The 20,249-nt window shown below is 53.5% G+C and overlaps 1 protein-coding gene across 1 annotated transcript in view; it reads right to left on the reverse strand.

Annotated features, from left to right (window-relative positions):
• Window positions 1-18,273, reverse strand: part of CYTH3 (cytohesin 3) — a 21,668-nt gene extending 3,395 nt beyond the window's left edge. The window contains exons 1-9 of the mRNA XM_006906550.3: window positions 18,075-18,273; window positions 12,631-12,713; window positions 11,390-11,454; window positions 10,989-11,055; window positions 6,304-6,422; window positions 5,800-5,880; window positions 4,526-4,638; window positions 4,219-4,367; window positions 3,975-4,086 (exon numbers count right to left, since the gene is read on the reverse strand). Of these exons, the coding sequence (XP_006906612.2) occupies window positions 3,975-4,086; window positions 4,219-4,367; window positions 4,526-4,638; window positions 5,800-5,880; window positions 6,304-6,422; window positions 10,989-11,055; window positions 11,390-11,454; window positions 12,631-12,713; window positions 18,075-18,258 (973 nt within the window). The 5' untranslated portion in view covers window positions 18,259-18,273. The remainder of the gene's footprint in view (window positions 1-3,974; window positions 4,087-4,218; window positions 4,368-4,525; window positions 4,639-5,799; window positions 5,881-6,303; window positions 6,423-10,988; window positions 11,056-11,389; window positions 11,455-12,630; window positions 12,714-18,074) is intronic.
• Window positions 18,274-20,249: the final 1,976 nt, after the last annotated feature.

Consider the following 20,249-nt stretch of genomic DNA (forward strand, 5'->3'; position numbering starts at 1 on the left):
TCCCTACAGCATGCGTGTCAGCAGGCAGGTGCTGCTGGGACTGAGGACACCATCCCCGCGTGGGGACAGGACGAGGGTATGAGACCATGGGCGTCTGGGGGGACACGGGGAGACACCTGCCAACCCTCGAGTCACCCCAGGGCTCATGGCTCCCCAGCCTGAAGTTTGCAGAGGTCCGGTGGGGGAGACGCCCAGCTACAGGGAAGGGAGGCGCTCTGACTGCCAGAACCTGGTGCCGTGGACAGACCCTCTCTGACTGGAGTCCATCGTCCCCCGAGAGCCTGGGCGAGGGGAGCCCCAGTCGTGCTGGGAGGTCCAGCTGCGCCCCCTTCTCCCTGCTCCCTTCCCTACTTGCAGTCTCTGTCAAAAGGTCTGGCCACGTGCCTTCCCGAGATGGCTGCTACACCCTGCACAGCCCTCAGACTCCAAGCCCACCCCCCAGCTCATGCCTTCGTGCCCCAGGGCCTTTGCTCAAGCTGCCCCTCGGCCTAAAGTCACAGCCCCTCGTTCCCTCAGCACCTCTGACCCTGGGCTGGGCTCCTGCTCCCCAAACCCGTGTGCGGCCTCACTGAGGTGCACACAGCATTCCACTGGAACCCGCTGCTCCACGCCAGACACTGTCGCCTCTAAGACCCAACACAGGCAGGAGCAGAGCCCGGCACCGAGACCCCGCGGTCTGTGGCGGCCACGGTGTCAGCTCACGCTTTGTTCCCTCTTCTCTGCCGTCCAAATTTGCAAGCCCCTCAAGGCAACTCTGCCTTGACCTAAAGTCCTCCAGCGACAGGAGACAGCGCTGATTCCAGGCACGTCCTCAGACCCCAAGCCACTAGTAAGGCCTTTCTCCAGCCGCACTGGCCTGAGCCAGGCCGCCACCCTCCTGCCTCTGTGCCTGTCCCGCCCGCCACTCTCCTCCAAACAGCAGCCAGAATCTCATCTCGGCCTGAAGCCCAATCTCAGCCTAAGACCGCGACCCCTCCGATGCCGACCGCGACCCCTCCAATGCCGTCCAAGGCCGCCTTGCTGGCCCCCTGGCCCCCCGGCCACTAAGCTGGTTTGAGCCTCAGAGCTCCTGCCCCCACCTTCCTTCTGCTGAGCCCCACAAGTGAGTTCTCAGAGAAACTTACAGGAACCCCTGAGCCATCTGCTCACCCAGTGCCTGACCCTCTCGCCCGTCACTGGGTCGTGAGGTGGCTGGCTGTGTGTGCTGCTCACCGCCAGTTCCCACGCCCCTCACCCTCCCTGTACCGACGGCTGCTGTGGGAAAAGCGGGTTTACCAGGAAGACCTCCCTGCTCTCTGCGCCAGGTCGCTGTCCCACTGCTCCTGAGTTCAGTGCTGTATCTCGGGGGAACCCCCTCTGTGGTCCAGTTCTCAAGGCCAAGGGAGCCAGCGGCTGCGGGGTCTAGACTGAGGCCTGTAGTCTGGGTTGGCCCCAAACCTAGCCCTGGCCCCGGCACGCTTTCAGCTACGCAGGCCGGTACACAGGGCCCGGGGGTCGTGCCCTTGGCCTTGGAGCACAGCGGGTCTTGACGCGAGGGGACCGGAGACGCTGCTCGTGTGTGTTTCCGGCCGAGCGTCGGGACGGACACGCGCGCACCACCCCGCTCATGCCTGCAGAAAGCCTGGCCCCTCCATGTCCCCGTAAATGTCCCGCTCTTTCCACGGCTGTCACCAGGCACGCGTGCGCACACACCCACGGATGCACAGCACACATGCACACGCCCTGGCAACACGTACTTCTTTCTGCGTGACAGGTCAGCTCTGACCCAGTTCCTGTGTTTTTAACACGACTGACTCATTCTCAAAACTCAGTGACCACGAGGTACTTGCTGACCATTAAGGGGCGCACCGATGCGTGGGCAAAGTGTCCCGGCCTCGAAAGGCCCCCGCTCTCAGTGAGAAGCACCCAGCAAGGCTACACACTGCGATCTCCATTCACGCCACACCCACACCTGCTCACATGCCCGCCCTGCCCTGTCCTGCTGCTGCGTCCAAGCCGTGTGTGCCAGGCGGGCCGCACCCAGGGCCAGCCTGACGTGTCTGCGGCATGGGCTTCCGGCAGACTGGCCGCCTCTTGGCCCTCAGAGCCCCGCACCCGCCAGCTGTCTCTAGCGGCCAGGCCAGGGTCAAACCCGTTGGGAGGCGGCCTGTGGCCACGAACGTCTCCGGGCTTTGGCCGGTGCTGCTGGGTGAGGCTGGAGCTCCGGAGTGACTGGCCTGCCAGCCGCGGGGGAACCCGCTCTGACCGGTGACAGCTCTGAGGACAGAGCAGACACAGAGCTGCTGGGGCTCTCAGGGATGGCGCCTCCCGGCGGCCGACTGGCCAGCGGGCTTCAGATTTGGACAGCGCCACCGTCACTAGCCGTGACTTCCCTTCACACAGACGTGGTGCATGGCTGTGGGAGCCTGGAAGGAGCTGACCGCGTGCAGCGTTCAGCGCCGACCCTGGGCCCCTGGCAGCCCCATGCCCAGGCCACACCCAGCTGGGCGTCAGGCCCTGTGTGCAGCCGCTCAGCTCCTAAGGGTGCTCTGCGCACGGACGTTGTGGCTGCTCGACCTGCAGGTGGGGTGGGAAAAAGCCCTGCCACGCCTCTGTTTTATTTTGGTGTCTTTAGAAGCAACTGCATCCCTGTGGCACGAGGCCACAGCGGCTGCCAGGCCGGCCTGCACTGTCACCAGCCCTCGAAGCGCACATGCTGGAGGTCTGTGGCCGTCACACTCACCACGACCGCTGCTGTTTGAGCTGCGCCCGCCTCCTGCCCTCGCCCAGGACCACAGGTTTGACTCTCTCCGTCTGGTGCATCTCGAAGGTCACCCAGGCGGGCAAGTGCAAGACTACAGTACTGGGACTTTGGACAAAGATCCAGAGGTCTCCCAAAGCTCCCCACAGCCAGAACGAGACCCCAAGTCAGAAGAGCAGCCCTGTGGCGTGTGCCCACACCTGCTACACTGTCACCATGCCTCCGTCTCATCCTGCTTTAATTAAAAACACAATCACTAGAACTGTCAGATTCTAGCGTCTTCTGATCTGTTCCGAGAGTGCACATGTGATACACAGTTGTCACATCTCACAGGCTCCAATGTCACAGTAAGACAGAAACCCCAACCCCTCACCCTCAGTCAGAAAACCCTACCAATTTCCAAATTGCACAGAAAAGACAAAGCTATTCTTTGCCAATGGTTAGGACGCCTGTAAAACGTTCTAGACGCTTCCCTCGGTGGTGTGAGCAAGTGCTGCTTGGCCAGCGTGAGGGCGGCTGGTGATGTGCGGGATGGAGCTGCCACGGGCCGTCTCGCTGTTGCTCAGGCCCAGGAGACCGAGGGGCAGGCTGCTCCCACATGGCGCTTGTGGTCTGGGTGCAGAAAGGCCTGCGCCCTGGCCACTGCCACCCATCCCGGGTGTGGCCGTCACACTCACCACGCCCCAGGAAGCTAACCCGACAAGTCCAAAGCCACATGGGTCAGATGGATGGCAGCCACAAATCGGAGCCTCACACACATGAACGGGGAGAGACTGAGAGGAATGAGCAGCTGGGGAGGGTGGGAAGCCACTGGGTACGTACCTCCTAACGCAGGACAAGCAGGGCAGCCCGTCACAGAACAGAAAGGTGGGAGCCACAGGCAGAAGGAAAACAACAAGAAGGCACATTTAAACCACTCGTCAAAAATCAGCCACACCAAACCACGAGAGGCACGCAGCGCTCGGAGGCCGAGGCGCCTGCTTCTTGGACAGAGCGCTGCCCGGGGCTGACTGGACACGAGTGAGCAGTTCCTGGGCCGTCTGGGCAGCCCGGGCACGATGCTCTGCCGTGGACGCGACAGGACGGTGTCCTGAGGACGGGGTGCGGGTCTCGGCAGCGGCCGTCGGGTCTGGGTGCAGCTACTGCCGAGCGGCCTCCGCCTAACGAACTCCGTCCCCAACGCCCCTGCGTCTGGCCGGGGCCTCGGGGCCTGGAGCGCCCGCCCGCCGCTCACCCAGCTTCAGGAGCCAGCCCTCGCGGTCGGGGTTGAAGAACGTGTGCGTCAGGTCGTTGCCGTCGTCCTCTGGGATCTTGAACGGCTCGTTCCTGATGCTCTCGTACAGGTTCTGCGGGGGGACCGCGGGGGCTCAGGACACACGGGTGGCCATCCCTCCCGGCCCGCGGCCGCCCTCACATCCGTGAACTGGTGCCGCCTGCGTCGCGGCAGAGCGAGGCTGCCGCCCCCCCGGCCCCCTCACCCGCAGCAGCTCCTCGGGCAGGTCCCCGCCCTCGTTGATGCCTCTGTTCATGGTGACGAAGCGCTCGGCCGTGGGCTTGTCGCGCACATTGTGGTTGTGCAGGCTGGTGTTGAGCATGATAATGGCGAAGGACAGCACATAGCACGTGTCTGCAAGGGGTCGGAGGGCAGCGGGGTCTCAGAAGTCGGAGAGGGCCCAGCGGCCGGAAACCGGCCATGGATTTCTCCATCGGAGGACCGTGTGTGGGGTGAGCGGCCCTGGGCACGCCTGGTGGCGGGGAGCGGGCAGGGCCACAGCTGCCACTGACCTGTGGACTGGAAGACGCCGGGGTTGCACAGGCAGTAGCGGGCAGCGAACGCCTCCATCATGCGGTCGATTTTCTGAGCCTCCCCGGGAAGCCTAAAGCTCCACAGGAACTGCCTGAGGGAACCGGAAGCAGGGATGAGGGCCAGCCCTGCGCCCGGCCTCACCGGTGTGGGGGTGCGGCAGGTGAGGGGTGGCTGCCTGCGCTGGGTGCCTCCGCCGTCCAGGGGCCCCGGCGGTCCAGGCTGAGCGCCGTGCTCCTCCCACTGGGCCGTGGGGCAGACAGAGCCGAGGACCCCCAGAGTGCTGTGCAGGCAGCTCCCCGCCCTCAGCCGTCCACTGCAGGGCCGCCCAGTGGTTGACACCTGCAGGAAAGAGTCAGGGGTCCCCGTGGCTCTGGGCCAGAGGCTGACGGCCAGAGGAATGAATGCAATCTGGGCTGGTGGCCTTGCTGTGGCCTCGCCCCCAGACTGTGGGTGCTGCACGCCGTGCACGCCGTGAGGCAGTTTTCAAATCCTGAAACTGTCGTTGGAGGACTCCCGCTGACAGTGATGCCTTCAGCCCAGGCCGGCTGCCGAGCAAAGCGTGTGAGGGACAGGCAGCGCGGCCACACCTCAGTCCTCAGCCCAGTGATGGCCACGGGGAAGGACCGAGGCCAGGGCCAGACGGCATGGCCAGCTGTATGCTCCTTCGCCACAGGCTGGGCGGGGGCTCAGGGAGGGGGCTACTCCCCGCAAAGGCCCAGGCCCGACAGAGAGCCAAGCAGCCCAGGCCGGGGCGCAGCCCTCGGGGCCTCAGCCGGACCTGGGCAGGAGAGTAGAGCCTCTCAGGGGGGCGGGAGGGGGCCCGAGCTGAGGGCGCGGCCCCTCCACCCCAGGCTGCGGGGCAACTCCGGGTGTTAGGGGGCTGTCCACCCTGATGTCATCAGTGAGGTCTGGCTTTACTGGGACAAGACTGGGACTAGGGTGGCCTCTGACAGCAGGAAACCCACGCCGTCCCTGGCACACGGCGGGCATCCACGAGGTGAGTGTTCAAGGCCGAACGTGGCGGGATGTGGGCCTGTCACCCACACGTGACCACCGCATCTCATTTAAAATGAGGTGAACTCCAGCCCGGCACGCGCGCTGTCCCCCGCCCCGGGCTCCGAGCGCTGATGGGGCACTGGAGGAGTGGGTGGTGGGGTCACAGGGTCTGCAGGGCTGCGTGTGGCCCCTTCAGAGCCGCACTCGCTCGGCCCTCTCTCTGCCCGCGTCACGCAGCACAGGGCGGGACACTCACCTCAAGGCCTGTACGAGGTTGAGATCCGCAAACTCGTGGAGCTCAACGAACGCCTGAAGCACTTTAATGTTAAATTCATCCCTAGAAAGACAGGGGCGTGTTTTACAGCCCGCTGCGGGCCACCTGGCCCATTCAAGACAACCACTTCCTAGAGCCAGTGTCCGCGGAAGCTGCTTTCCCGGTGCTTCTGCTTGCAGGCTCAGTGTAAAGGAGACTCGGGGTGGGGGGGGCACTGCCTTTACTTCACAGCTGGGGGGCGTCAGGGCGACATGGCCCCAAACACCAGCCGCCACGGCCGACATGCGAGCACGTGCCGGGCTGCGGGGTGCCGTCCTAGGGGCTGGTGCCTCTTCGCGCTCCGTCTTCAGACGACCTGGGTGGCTGGCGCCCACACCGCCCCCCTTCATGGGGTACTCTGAAGCTCAGGGGTGAAGCGCCTGCGGGGTGGCAGACCCTGAGGAGGAGGGCGGGCCCAGGCGGGGCTGGCCACGCCCCTTCGCTCACCTCTCCCCCAGGTAGTCCCCGATGACGGTCTTGTTCAGGCCCTCGCCCTTGTACAGGAACTGGGCCACGGCCTCCGCGGAGCTCTGCAGCAGGTCATTTTCTATCAGAAACTGGATCCCCTGAGGACAAGCAGGAGAGAAGCAGCGGCTTGGGAGGGTGGCCTGGGCAGCAGGGCACCGCGTGCGACGACCTCACTGGTCTGAGAGGGCACAGCGGAAGCCACACGACCTGATCGTCACTGCTCCACGCCGCACTTATCCGCCGAGCAAAGCACAGCCAGTCCTCTTGGGTCCTCCCGGCCTCTTAACAGGTTAGAGCACAAACAGGCCCCCGAGCAAACCACTGGGAGCGACAGCGCCAAGCTCCCCAAGCCCGGGAGATGGCCTGCTGTGTCTGGGAGGAATCCTTTCCCAGCCCCGGCCTCCTTCCCTTTGCTGTGGTCACTATGCACTCACTTCCCCAGCTTCCCCTGCCGCTGAAAATGACCCTGCGACACAGGTCTGGTCAGACAGACAGAAGTCTGTAGGGAGGACCCAAGAAAGCTGCTGGTTTCCTGATGAAGGGGACCCAATGAGCAAACACAGGCAAACATCTGCCCTGAGTGCGGATGTGACGGTCAGCCCTAAGGGCCGTGCACAAAGGCAAAGACAGGCCCTCGGTCCTGTCACCTGGAAGCCACTCGACACGCCACCTCTGCTGTGTGAGGCGTCGGGCCCCTGCGTGAGCTACCTTCCTGGAATCTGCTGTTACCTGCAGCTGACTGTGTCAACCGACTGCAGTGCCACTGAGCCTCAGACAGTCTCAATCCCTGTCCATCTGAAGGGCCGAGGGAGCGCAGCCATGACCTCTAAACGAAATGCTGGGGAGGGGCCATCCTGGCCCAGATTAGCCGTCTCCTTCTCGTGGGAATCCTAATAAGAGCAGAAACTTACCTCTGGCCCAGCTACCGAGTTGGTTTCAAAATATGGGTTGGCAAAGCCCCGTAAGGGACAGGCAATTCTGCCCAGAGGCTGTTTCTACAAACTCAGAGATGACCTTCCTGCCGACTCCCCTCTACCTCTCTCCCTCTCTCTCTCCCTCTCTCTTTCTCTCTCTCTTTCGGTGCCCTGACCAAGCTCCGGCCCGCCCACAATCCACCTGCAGTCTGTTGTTTTTATTTTTAAATACATGAATGTCCACAGGATCCTTATTTAGAAATTTTAAAACTGGAACCAGTGGTCAATAAGAGAACAGATAAGTACATTTTGGTACATTCATATGATGCAACACGATACAACGGAGATGTGGACCAAACAACACGGATGAATCTGCCAGATGTGACATGCAGTAAAAGGGCTCAGTACATTTTAATCCCATTTACGTAAAGTTTCAAAAAAGCAGCGCTGATCTATCGTGACGGAGCAGAGTTCGGCCGCCAGGGGGCGACGCCATAAAGGCCCCATGATGCTCTCCAAGTGCGTCTTGTCCCAGGCAGTGGCTGTGTGCCCCCGGCAGGGCCGTGGCTTTGAGAGGGTCCTGCACCCACAGAGCCCTGCTGTCTTTATCCAGTGTCCTCGTACAGAAGAGACGTCGCACTCCATGGAGGCAGAGCTCGGAGGGATGGACCCACAATCCAAGGAGCACAGAGGGTTGTGGGCAGCCATCGAAGCTGGGGGAGGCTGGAGCAGACGCTCCCTGAGTCTCCGGAAGGAACCCGCCCTGCCCACGCCTGGATTTGGGACATGTGGCCTCCTGAACTATGAGACAGTACTTGGTGTAATGTGTCAGGGCAGCTGTAGGAAACAAATACACTAGGTAAACACTAATATTTTAGAAATCCTACTTTATTGCTATTTTTAGTGGTTATCTTCATCTATCAACATCTAGAAAACTTTAGCCGACTTTTACTTCGCTCTATCCTTGTTCCCCTGTGGCTTCATACTGAAATAACCGGGGACTTTAATTTTTAAAATATTTTTTCAGTGATCACTCTCAGACGCAGTGATCAGTTGTGCTGGTTTCTCTGCCTGTCTCTTTTGATCCTGGTCTCGCCCTCGGAGTCCCTTCCGGTCTGGAGCGGGGCTGCTCCAACCTCAGTGGTGAACTCCACTCGCTTTTCTCCGACCTTGGGAAGCAGTCTCCCACGGTCTCTGACTCAGCAGACTTGCTAGGAACAAGCTCGTCATGATTCCTATCTCTGCTCAGAGAACCTGGTCTCTCCTTCCCGGAAATTTAGTGGATTTTCTCTTCATCCACAAGTTTCCCAGTATTTTACTCGATATATTTACATACTGGTCTTTTAAAAATTTACCCTGGTTGGCATTAGAGCCCTTTGATCTTGGCGTTTCTTAAGCTCGTGCTGAAATATCCCAGTATTTGTTTGAAATCCTTACTCTGCTTTCTTCGACTTCTACGACTTCTATCAGGCAAAATTTGAGCAGCTTAGTCCCGTCTTCCAGGTCTTACTGTCGTTCCGGGCGAAACCATGGAGAGAATTATCCAGCTCTGTCTTCTAGCTCACGAATCCACCCTCCGCCGTGTCCTTTCCAATGGTACAGCCCAGCTCTCAGGTCTTCACGTGAAATTATTTTTCATTTCCTAGAATTGTTTTTACAACTCGGTTTTTGTATCATGGATAAGGAACATCCTATTTCTTTGATGATGCTCACAATATATAAAAATGTCCTATTTTTAATGTTTCCTTCTGTTGCTTCTGCTAGGTCTGCTTCCTCCTGCGATTGTTCTGTCTGTCGAGTTTCGTGTGTCTTTCCTGGTGTAGGTTTCTCCGTACATGTGGCGGCCCCTGGTTGGGCGTTGGCCTCTGTAGTTAGACCCTCAGTGGCCTAACCAAATGCTGTCTGTCTCCAAGGCAGGTGCCTTCAGGCATCTGGCAGAGGAGCAGGTTTTGCAGCCAGGTATTCAGTTCCTGGTCTCTGGGGCTTCTTCTCCTCCGTGTTATCGGCCACCGAAGGCACAGCTTGTTTTCATGGGATAGGTATCTTGTCCCTTCTTGCTTCCCTTACTTAGGGGCATGTACTACTGCTCAGTGCGAGCTCAGCAAAGGGTGAAGAGTCTGGATGTCGCTAACACGACCCATGTCCCATGCCTGCAGCCTCGGGGCATGCTGAGCCCTGACGTTGCTGGCCTTTCCGGCAAGTTCTTTCTCGTATGTGCTTTAGGCTTTTGTTTATCATTTCTTTCAAGGATTCCTCAATTTCTAGTCCACTGGAAGAACTCCTGCCCGTTACAGATTTACATCTTACATTTTTAAGGTCATTTCCAGGTAATTGGGAATAAAAGGGAGAGGCTGTAGAGTGTTTTTGGCTTCACTGACCTAATCTATCTTTCTTTCCTCTTATTCATTATAAACCCAAGTGCTACTTCTGGATAGCTAGCGCTAATGAACGAACGCAAAGCTCTGTGACTTAAATAATTTCCTCCTGGTCTGAAACAATGTATCTACTCTGACAATAGCCTGTGTTTCACAAGGTTACATGGTTTAATAGGCACGTAGGAGTCGGGGGAGGGGGGACGGAGGTCTGATATAGTTTTGAATTGTGTCTGAATGAGCTCATCCAGTGCTGTTATGGACTGGACGTTTACGTCCCCTGAAAATTCAAGAGCTGAAACCCAGGCCCCAACATGACAGTATTAGAAGGTGGGTCTTGGGTCGGACGAGGTCTTGAGGGCAGGGCCCTGGTCTGACAGCACAGCGAGCAGATGGCTGTCAGCCAGGAAGAGGGTCCCCCTGGAACCCCACCCTGTTGGCACCCGCATCTGAGACTTCCAGCCTCCAGAACCTGAGGAACTCAATTCCTGCCGGCTAAGCCCCCATCTGTGGTACTTTCCTATGGTGGCTCAAGCTGACTAAACAAGTGCTATCACCGAGTCTAAAAAAACACGGAATTTTGATAATTTTTCCCGGCAAAAGCAAACATACAGACTAAACCTGCCATCTGCTTTTATCCAGCAACATAATTACAAATAGGTTGTCGAACGGAACTAATACTTAATATTTAAAAAAAAATTTTTTTAGGGGAAGAATACGAAACAAAGCCTGTGGAGCGACTGGCAGCAGCCGAGGCTCAGCTGATGAAACATTCGCTTCCTGCGACATGGCCAGCAGACACCACAGGGCTGACCATGGTCTGGGGTGTCCAGGCTGGGCTCAGGGCTACCTGTGAACCCACCCCAGTCTGCAGAAGTCTGGGACGAGCAGTGGCTACAGGCACGGACCTCGGATTCTGTGACAAGGACATGGGGCGATCCCTTAGATGCTCTGTGTCCAAGATAATGGCTGAAATCTGGACAGTTCCTTGGTCTTTGACACAGACATCTTTTTAAGGCAAATGAAGGGGATGACGTCCTCTTACCTGAATCACGTAGGCCACCTAGACGCTGCTCAGCTGGACCCCCGCCCTCTGCCCCCAGGACCCACAGGACTCCCTGGCGCGGGGCCTGCCTCAAACAGGAACCAGAGGGCCTGTCCTCACTGAGGACTTTGCAAAGAAAGGCCTTTCGGTCTAGGGGCCAGTTCGACCGACGCTTTTGCTTCGCCCCACTCATCAGCGGCCCTTTATCTGATAAAAATTTAAGACCAAGTCTCTATTTTTTATGAGGTGATCTGACCATCTTTGTCCAAAGGGAGTGAGCCATTAAAATGGACCAATCTCTCGCAGGCCAGAAAACTGAAAACGTTCTCTTACCTTCTTGGGATCCATGTTGAACTTCTTCCTCCCCATGGCTATTTGCTTGTTCCTCTGAGTGGTTTTGCTATGCATCGGAAATAAGAAACTGTCACCGGACATTTGCACAGAGCGCGGTGCGTGTGTGCGGGCCACAGCCCCCCGAGACCCCGTGTGCGCGGTTGCCGTGGCTTTTCCGCATTTGAAAACTTCTTCGGGAAAAGCCAAGGGTGAGAGGCAGCGGTGTGAGGAAGGCGCATCTAGGTCACTTACGCGCAGGCGAGCGCTGAGGCGGCCATGCTGCCTCCTGAACTAGGGGACTGGGCAGGGAGAGGGCTGCGGGAAGCGCCCTGACTCCCCGGGGAAGCGGGGACAGCAACTCCTCACAGGAGCGGTGGCCACGGTGGCCGGTGGCGGTTTACCTCTCCTCTGCAGACGTCAGGCTGTCAATCTCGGTCATCACCTCCGCGATCTCATATTTCAGTCTCTGTCAGAAAAGAAGGACGAACGTGGGGGTGGGGACTCCGCCTCCCTCCTCCTGGACTCAGGAACGTTAGCCGCTGGGAGCCGCTCCCTGAGGGCTCACCTGCACCCACAGGTGCGGGGACACCGTGCCTGTCACTGGTACATAGAGAGCCTCCCAGTCAGAGCACCCAGCGCCGGAGCAGGCAAGTCTGTGCTTGTCCACCTCTCAGAGGAGACCAGGGGGTGCGCTAGGCAGGGGGTCCACACACAAAGCCGAGAAGGGACTCCGGGGACACCGTCACGGTGTAAAGGGACTAAAGCACAAGAGCAGAGCACCCTCGGTTTGGTCACGTCACCCCATGTGGCCACCTGCCTCCCGCTTCAGGCCGGCTACGTCCTTGGGACGACCAGGGACACAGATGAAGTTAACGCTTTCAGAACAGGCTCCCTGACGGCCAGCTCCGGGGCGGTCCCCGTCACCTGGCATGAGGCGAAGCACCGTGGACAGAGCCCGGAAGCAGCGGACTCCCCCGCAGCTCACCGGCGAGAGGCCTCTGGCCCCTCAGCCCCTCGGGGCCTCAGCTATTTGGGCACACGAGCGAGGCCATGGGCACTGTTATTCTTAGTGTCCAAACAGAACCATCGACCTTAAAATACACTCTAATTCTTCAACCAAAGCTCCTATTCTGGGTTACCTGATTTTTCCAAGAACGAAGGACAACCTTAGAAGACAAAGTTCCACTGCTTATTTTCAAATATGAAGAAATTTTTATTAGAAATCCTCTTAAGCTGTGTGCCAAGAAACTCCAGACTTAAAATGTGAGTTCTGGAAGAGAGGTATGGTCTGGACAAGGCCTGGTCCTGCAGCCAGTGGCCCGCGAGGCCACATTTACATTGGCATGACAATGTGCACAACACCGGGTCCACTACACAGTCTTGGAGAGCAGTATGTCTAAGGATTGCTGTCGTTTCAAAATGCCCTCGTGACACTGGAGTCATGAGTCACTTACTGCTGACGTCAGGTCCACACTGCCTGGCGGGCATGGTCTCTGCTTTACCAACTTGGACACGTTACACTCTCGCTCCGTTCCTCCGTGTGGCTCAGCTATGCAGATGCTAGACACTGATTTTTTACATTTGCATCAAGCTACCCGATTTACTATTATACCTAAAAGCAAAAACTGAAAGATTTTCTTACCTCGATGTCATCAATAAGTTCCTTTTTTCTTCGACGAATGTCTAAAAGTTCTTCTCTCTCCTCTAAGGAGAGGTCTTCAGGCACTGGAAAAAAAAACAAAACCAAAATCATATTCAACAAACAATCGCTTCTCTGGAGAACAATTTGGCAATAGCCGGTAAGGCTGAAGATGGGCACGGGAAGCCGGCAATTCTGTACACAGGTGTCACCCCAAAGGAACCCTGGCACGCAGACCACGAGTAAGGTATTCAGAGCAGCACTGTTTATAAAAGGAAACAATCTAAATTCCATTTGTAAGAAAATGAATAACCTATAGTATATGTAGAAAAAAGAATTCCCCCCCCGCCCTCCACCCCAAAAGAGGCTAAACTCAGTCTATCGACACAGACGAGCTTCAGAGAACAGAACTCCAGAGCAGGCTGAGGCCTGGCACTGTGTGTGACCCTGTCACAGGGCAGAAAATCGAGCATCAACCTGTGAACGTTTGGTGATGCTCATGTGCACAGCAGAGTGCAGCAAACACACCGGAAGAGGAAACACTAGACTCCTGGGGTGGGGGTGGGGGGGTGCCTCCTGAGAGGGCCTGGGCGGCGGGAAACACAGTCCAGAGGGCACCGGGAGTCTCTGCGCAGAGGCTGAAGGGCGGCCGGCACGCACAGAGGTGTCGAAATGTTTTTTATTGACACAGAGTTGTTCGTAGTGTGCTCTTATTAATGACGACCCTCTACAGGATTTTCCACTCCTATTCACGACGTCTATAGTCTCTTCTCTGACGGCAGTCGTGGCTGCCTAACAACGGGGATGCGCGCTGAGAATCTGTCAGTCCGTTTCATCGTGAGCGAACATCGCAGGGTGCACCTGCACACACCTAGCCGGCACGGCCTGCTGCACGCCAGGCCGTGTGCTGAGCCTGTGATCCCCAGGCTACATGCCTGTGCGGCACGTTCCTGTGCAAAACAGCTCGAGATTAAATCAAGGACAAGCGAACACGACACAGTCAAGGGACATGGTAACACGAGACGTACGAGGCGGCGGCCCGCATAGCAAGGCACACTGTTTTACAGCAAACTTCTGTAGTTACAGCATACAGTACATTGGTTAGACATTTGTATAGTTTACGAAATGACCCCCGTGATTGCTCTTTCTCTGCTCCGCTTCTCACACAGCCATTATCCCTGTGGCGTGCTCCCCATGCCCGTGACCGTCTAGCAGCTAATTTGTGCTTCTTTAACCCTTCGCCGCTTTCTCCCGGCCCCCCAACCCCCCTCCTCTCTGGCTGTCACCAGACTGTCCTCTACATTTGTGAGTCTGTTTTCAATTAGTTTGTTCTTTTTTGTTCCTTAGATTCCGCATATAAGTGAAATCACATGGTATTTATCTTTGTCTGTCTGACTGACTTATTTCGCGTAGCATAATACTCTCCAGGTCCATCTATGTCGTTGCAAATGGTAGTAGGATTTCATTTCTTTTTCTGTGGCTAATATTCCATTGTATATATAAACCGTAACTTCTTTATCCAATTGTCTGTTGATGGCCATTTAGGATGCTTCCACCCCTTGGCTATTGTAAATAGTGCACAGCACACTTTTTCTAATAAGTGGAAAGAGGACACTCTAAAATAATAAAAATAAGATAAAATAAAATAAAAAGTATAGTAGCACACAAACCAGTACAGTCGTTTATCACCATTAAGAGGTGTGCACGGAGCACAATCATCTCTGCTGTGCTTTCACACGGCTGTCGGTGCAGATGAGTTCAAACCAGCATCACCACGAGCACGTGAGTAATGTGTCCTGCAGCGACGTCGTCACTATGATGGCGACGACGTCACTAGCTCCGTTATAACCTTATGGGATCATCTTTGTGCACATGGTCCATCGCTAGCCGCCCCCACCCTCCCGCCTGCACCTCCCTGGGCAAGAGCCTGGAGGGTCTTCTCTGCAGAATCGGCCAGCGTTTTATCCAAAGACACTGACACAAGAGGGGCTCCTCCCACTGCTCTAAGACCCCGTCAAATGTAAGACGTAACCTCCAGTTCAGACGTTAAACATGGGAAAATGTGCAAACCAGAATCAATGAAAAACGGGAGGTTATCGTACATACTGACATTAGAATATAAGCAAATAGTATCTCGAAAATTAAGTATTTTCTGATTTTCAAATTATGAATAATCGAATTGTCTAACAGATCCCCATCTACCAAGAAGCTGCAATTTGTTTTACTGCTATATCATATTTTACAAATTTTACACACACACACGTACACACACCCCCATTAAGTTAGCCAGCAGGTTGTACGACCTCTCCTAGCAGAAGATAATGTTCCACAGGTGTGAACTGTGGCCAGAAACCCTCACTGTTGTCAACTGTGATAATTTAACAAATTACCCACTGTACGAAAACTTGGTAAGTGATAAAACACTGTTCCGACGATGACATATAGATGACTCACAACTGCATGTCTTTGGCTACCTAGTCCTAATGGAAACTGATGTCACTCGCCCTCAGTTTTACCTTGATTACTAATCGATACTAACGTTTTTGTTATGATATGGTCATGTTTAGGGTTTTAGTCGGGTCAGGGACTAAAACCCAATTCCATAGGACACCAAGGACGCTGGCAAAAGCACGGGCTTGGGCCCTGGTCCCGTTAGTTCAGCTGGCGGGAACTCTGCGGAAGGGGTTGTGGTTTAACCCGAGCAGAAACGAGACCTCCCTGCACCCCACAAAAACTGGAGACTTAGACTGTTAAGTGAGCATGAGCACCCGGCTCCGAGCAAAGTAATGTCACACAAAGAACAAAACAGGGAGCCCGTGGTGGCTGCGCCTCTGGGTCTGCCTCGTCACACTTAAGAAACCTTTGCCCTCGGCGAGGTGCTAAAACAGAGTCCAGGTGGTTACCGGCCAGTCATGCGTTAGTCACGTCGGGGGCCGGGTCGGTGGAGTGCCCCAGGTCACTAAGGTTGGTGGCCTTCCTGGCTGGGGCATGGGAGAACAGAGCGGGCCTCGGTGGAAGTAAAGTGAGCAGCTCTGGGGCCTGGGTCTCCACACGGGGCTCCCACCTGCTGCTCATCACCTCCCGAGAACCGGGTCTCCGTCACTGCCTCTCAGCCTCCATCAAGCCAATCTTTATTTGTTCCAAGACAAATCCTTGCCCAGCCTTAGATGAAATGCTCTCACGAGAAAACAGAAACTCACGACTTTACCAGCAGCAAACCACTGGTAAAGGCAATGCTAAAAGAATGGGCTTCAATCAAGAGAGAAGACCAGATGGGAGGGGCAGGCTGCAGAATGAATGATGAGCACAGATTTACGTAAGGAAACCTACAGTTTTTAAAAAGTGACTGTATAAAATAATGTTTCACAGAATTAAAAAAAAAAAAAAAAAAGAACTAAAATACCCGACAATAATCGCAAGGAAACAGGAAGAGAAATAATTTGCTCTAAAGTTCTTAAAATTCTAAGTAGGAGGGTGTATATGTGATAAACTTTAGACTTGGCAAGTTGGAAATGCATATTAAAATTTCTAAGCTAAGCAGGAAAGAAATGGGACTAGAATTCAAAATGCCCAAAATGGGTAACGGGAAGAAAAACTGGAATGAGAAACAATAATCAATCCAAAAAAAGAGGAGAAGAAACACAGAAAAACCATCACATATATTATACCTCAATAAAGCTGAATTTAAAAAAGAAAAACTGTTAGAAACACAGAATGCCAAATATGGGAATAGGAAAAAAATCCAATCTTTAGTGGTAGACTAAAGAACAAGTCCACAATACTTTGCAGCCCTTCGGATGAGGGAGCAGTCATTTGACACCACGGAACCCAGGCTGGCTGTGGGACTTCCTCTGACCGAGGGAATGTGGCAGAGGTGACAATGCACAGGGTCCAGGACCACTGCGATCTCGGAGCCCCGAGACCCCCAAGTTCCAGAGAAGCCCGGGCCAGCAACCTTAAGATCAAGCTCTACTGTGGAAGGAAACCACATGCAGAGTCCCAGACGCCCCAGCTGTGGCAGCCACCGCTGCTAAGGCCCCAGGAATGTGAGCGAGGTCACCTGGGAGGAGGTCACCTGGGAGGAGCTCAGCCCCATGTGACCTGCAGGCTGAATGCGACGGGTGAGAGGACCCAGACAAGAGCAGCCCCCCAACTGCCAGCCAGCTCACGGAGCTGTGACGGACAATAGCCCAGTGTTGTTTTAAGCCAATGACTTGGGAAGATTTTGTTACACAGTTATAAATAACAGATACATTTACTCTGAACATTAATGGGAAAAGGACCAAGGTTTAAAACCTGGACATAAAAAAAATAACAAAAAAATCCTACTAAATGCTCTTTACAAAAGGCACGTTAAAATAAAAGAATACCTAACGAATGAAGGTGATATGTCAGACAAACTTTACTAAAATAAAGTTGATCCCATTATATTAATACAAGCAGAACAATTTAAGATAGTCACTAGTTTTTGAGATATTCAATTAATCACACAAGTAACAAGTCTGAATTTATACACATCTAACGAAATGGCCTCAAAATATATAAAACGAAAATTGGCAGACGTATACGTAAAAGTGGAATTTTTTTCCATCGAAGGCAAAAAAGTGGTGGGAGATAGAGATTTGACTAATACAGTTAACAAGCTTGAACTAATGGACATAATATGCTTCATCGGTTTTAAGATGCACATTTAAAACACCTCTGAAATCAACTGTGACATATGTAGGTCGCCAACTTCACACCTGTGAACACTCCTGGGGCGTAAATGAACTACCACTCCTCGATGTTTCTGTCAAAGACACAACTCGAGAGCCATCTGATGAGCGATATGAGCCTGGTTATTGCTTCAAACCTTTCACTGACATCTCCTGCTAAGATCAAGAAAGTCTCAGCATAAGAACCTACAGAATTTGAAAAAACCAGAAACTAGAAAGGAGCTTTAAGAAATACCGTGTCATACTGTGTCACCCATGACTTTGGTGGCACGGAGGACAACACTGTGGAGAAAAACACAAAAACCAACTCTGCAGACGAGTAACTCTCTGAAGAGCAGGACTCCAACTGTGACGTTTTAGGAATACCTTCGCCAACTCATTTCGCTCCTAATTTACTTTTTCGTGTATGCGCGATAGTAAAGGTTATTAAAAGAATCAACGTTTAAATAAGTTTAAAGAACTCTTTCAATCAGTATAAATGAAAACTTCTGAGAAGAAATTAAATCTGGTTTCACTGGTGGCTTTTTTTTCCTTTAGTAGAATGTAAAATAATGATGCATCTTATAATTGATGGGGACAGATTCAATCAGATCACCGTCCCCAACAGCTGTGCAATGCACACTCTTTGCCAGGGCGTGTGGAGCATTATGCTGAATACTGGTCCACTTTGAAAGACCTTAATAAAGCTATAAGACGGTGGTGTGGTGGATACAACGGGCTGGCTCTGCTCACCCTCTGCAGGTGTCTCAGTCAGGCTCAGGATGAATTCGGCTCTACCAATGGGATGCGCTGCATGAGATTCCAAGCTGGAAGGGAAGCAGAGGTCCTCATGCTGCCTCTTCATAAAGGCTGCCTGTTCGCTGGCCAGCGTGGACGTGAAGCTGAGGATTTTCTGGAACAGCACCGTCTTGCTCATTCTCTAGCTTCCTGGACATGTTGCGGCAGCAGGGGGTCCTTGATTGACCTGTGGACCCCTCCCGGCTGGGGATACATGTGGAACCCAACGGTTCCCGGGGTTGCCTAGATAAACCTCCTTTAGTGACTCGGTTCTGGGGAGCAGGCCAGAGCCCAGTCCTCTAGCCATTCCAGGGCTACGGGAAGTGCCCCAATCCCTGTACGACATTCTCCCTCCCTGCTCCAAACACGCAGCGAGCTTCATGCCTCCCGCGTGGCCCGCTCTGTCTGAAACCACCGGTGTCGTGAAGGCCACGTTCTCCGAACAGAGTGCAGTTAGGTTAGAAATCAGAACCGAAACAGCGACCAGAAAACCCATTGGTTTGGAAACTAAGAAACACGATTCTAAACAATGCATTGGTCCAAGAAGATATAAAGGAAATCGGAAAATACCGAGAAGAGAATGATGTTGAAAAAGCTGCATCTTGATACCCGTGGGCTACAACCGAAACGCCGCCTAGAAATGCGCAGCTCGAAATGCTTATTTTGGAAAACAAGTTAAGTTGGAAATGATAAGCTTATTCACCTTAAAAGAAGAGAAAAATAACAGTTTAAATGCAAAAAAGAATGCAGAAAGGAAATTCATTTTAAAAATGAAATGACGTGTAGCCTCTTTGGCAAATGGGCAGTTCCTCAAAAAGCTGAACACAGAAGTCTGCACGGGACCCAGCCATTCCTCCTCCATGTACATGCCCGAGAGACCTGAAAACACGTGTCCATACGGAAACTGGTACATAAATGTTCACGGCAGCACATTCGCAACAGTGCCAAAAACCATCCCAATGTCCACCGTGGATGAATGGGCAGGGGCGGGGGGGTGTCCATATGATGGAATACTATGCAGCCGTAACGAGGAATGAAGCACTGGTGCTTGCTTGAAAACATTATACTCAGTAAGAGAAGCCAGCTGCAAGAGACTACGCATTGGATGACTCCATTCATAGGAAACGTCCAGAATAGGCCAAGAACAGACAAAGCGAACAGTGGTGACAGAAGTCAGAAGAGTAGGTTATTTGGGCAGAGGCGGGTTGGGGGTACTGAATGAGGAGGGGCAAGAAGATGGATTCTCCCCAGCCTCCAGAGGGAGCAGGGCCTAGCCAACGCCGTGACCTTGTCCAGTGAAACTGACTCTGGACTTCTGACCTCCAGAACTGTACAAGAATAAATACGTTTTAAGTCACTGAGTTTGTGGTGATTTGTTAGAGCAGCCACAGGAAATAAATACAAATTTTGGTACCTGGAAGTAGAGTGTTGCTGTAACAAATATCTAAAAATGTGAAAGTGACTTCTGAATTGAATGATAGAAAAGATCTATTTAATTGAGGTGATTTCTCAAAAAGTGCACCTTTAATAGTGCAGCCTGAGTTCTGCTTGCTGCTTTTGATAAGATGCAAGAGGAAAGAGATAAATTGAAAGAAAAACTGTTATGCAAAAAGGAACCAGGACTTGATTTGAGAAATTTTCAGCCTCTTCAGATTGCAAAAGAAGATAAAATTAGGAGATTCGTTCTCAGGACATCGTGTTCTGAGGAAAAAGCCCATGGTGTGGCTGGTCAGCGTCTTGCTAATGCTTTGGAAGAAATGAAAAGAACATTCTCAGAGAAGGCTCTCTGAAGAGATTAGGCCGGTCACTTGTGGATCCCTTCAACCGCCTCAGCAGAAGCCAAGAACAGAGATGGGATTACACATGACAGACGTACAGAGGGTCCCCTTGTCTAATGGAGTGAACTCAAAAGCTGCAAAATACGAGATCAACATATAAAAATTCGTTGCTTCTATGTACTAGTAACGGACATGTAGAAACCACAATTTTAAATGTAACAGTGCTATCGCACACAAAAAAGAAATATTTCGGTATAAACCTAACAAAACATACAGGACTTGTATGCTGAAAATAATAAAATACTAATGAAAGAAATAAAAAATCTAAATAAATGGAGAGACATACCATGTT

Source organism: Pteropus alecto, unplaced genomic scaffold (genome assembly GCF_000325575.1).
Source record: "Pteropus alecto unplaced genomic scaffold, ASM32557v1 scaffold40, whole genome shotgun sequence".
Classification (NCBI taxonomy): Eukaryota; Metazoa; Chordata; class Mammalia; order Chiroptera; family Pteropodidae; genus Pteropus; species Pteropus alecto.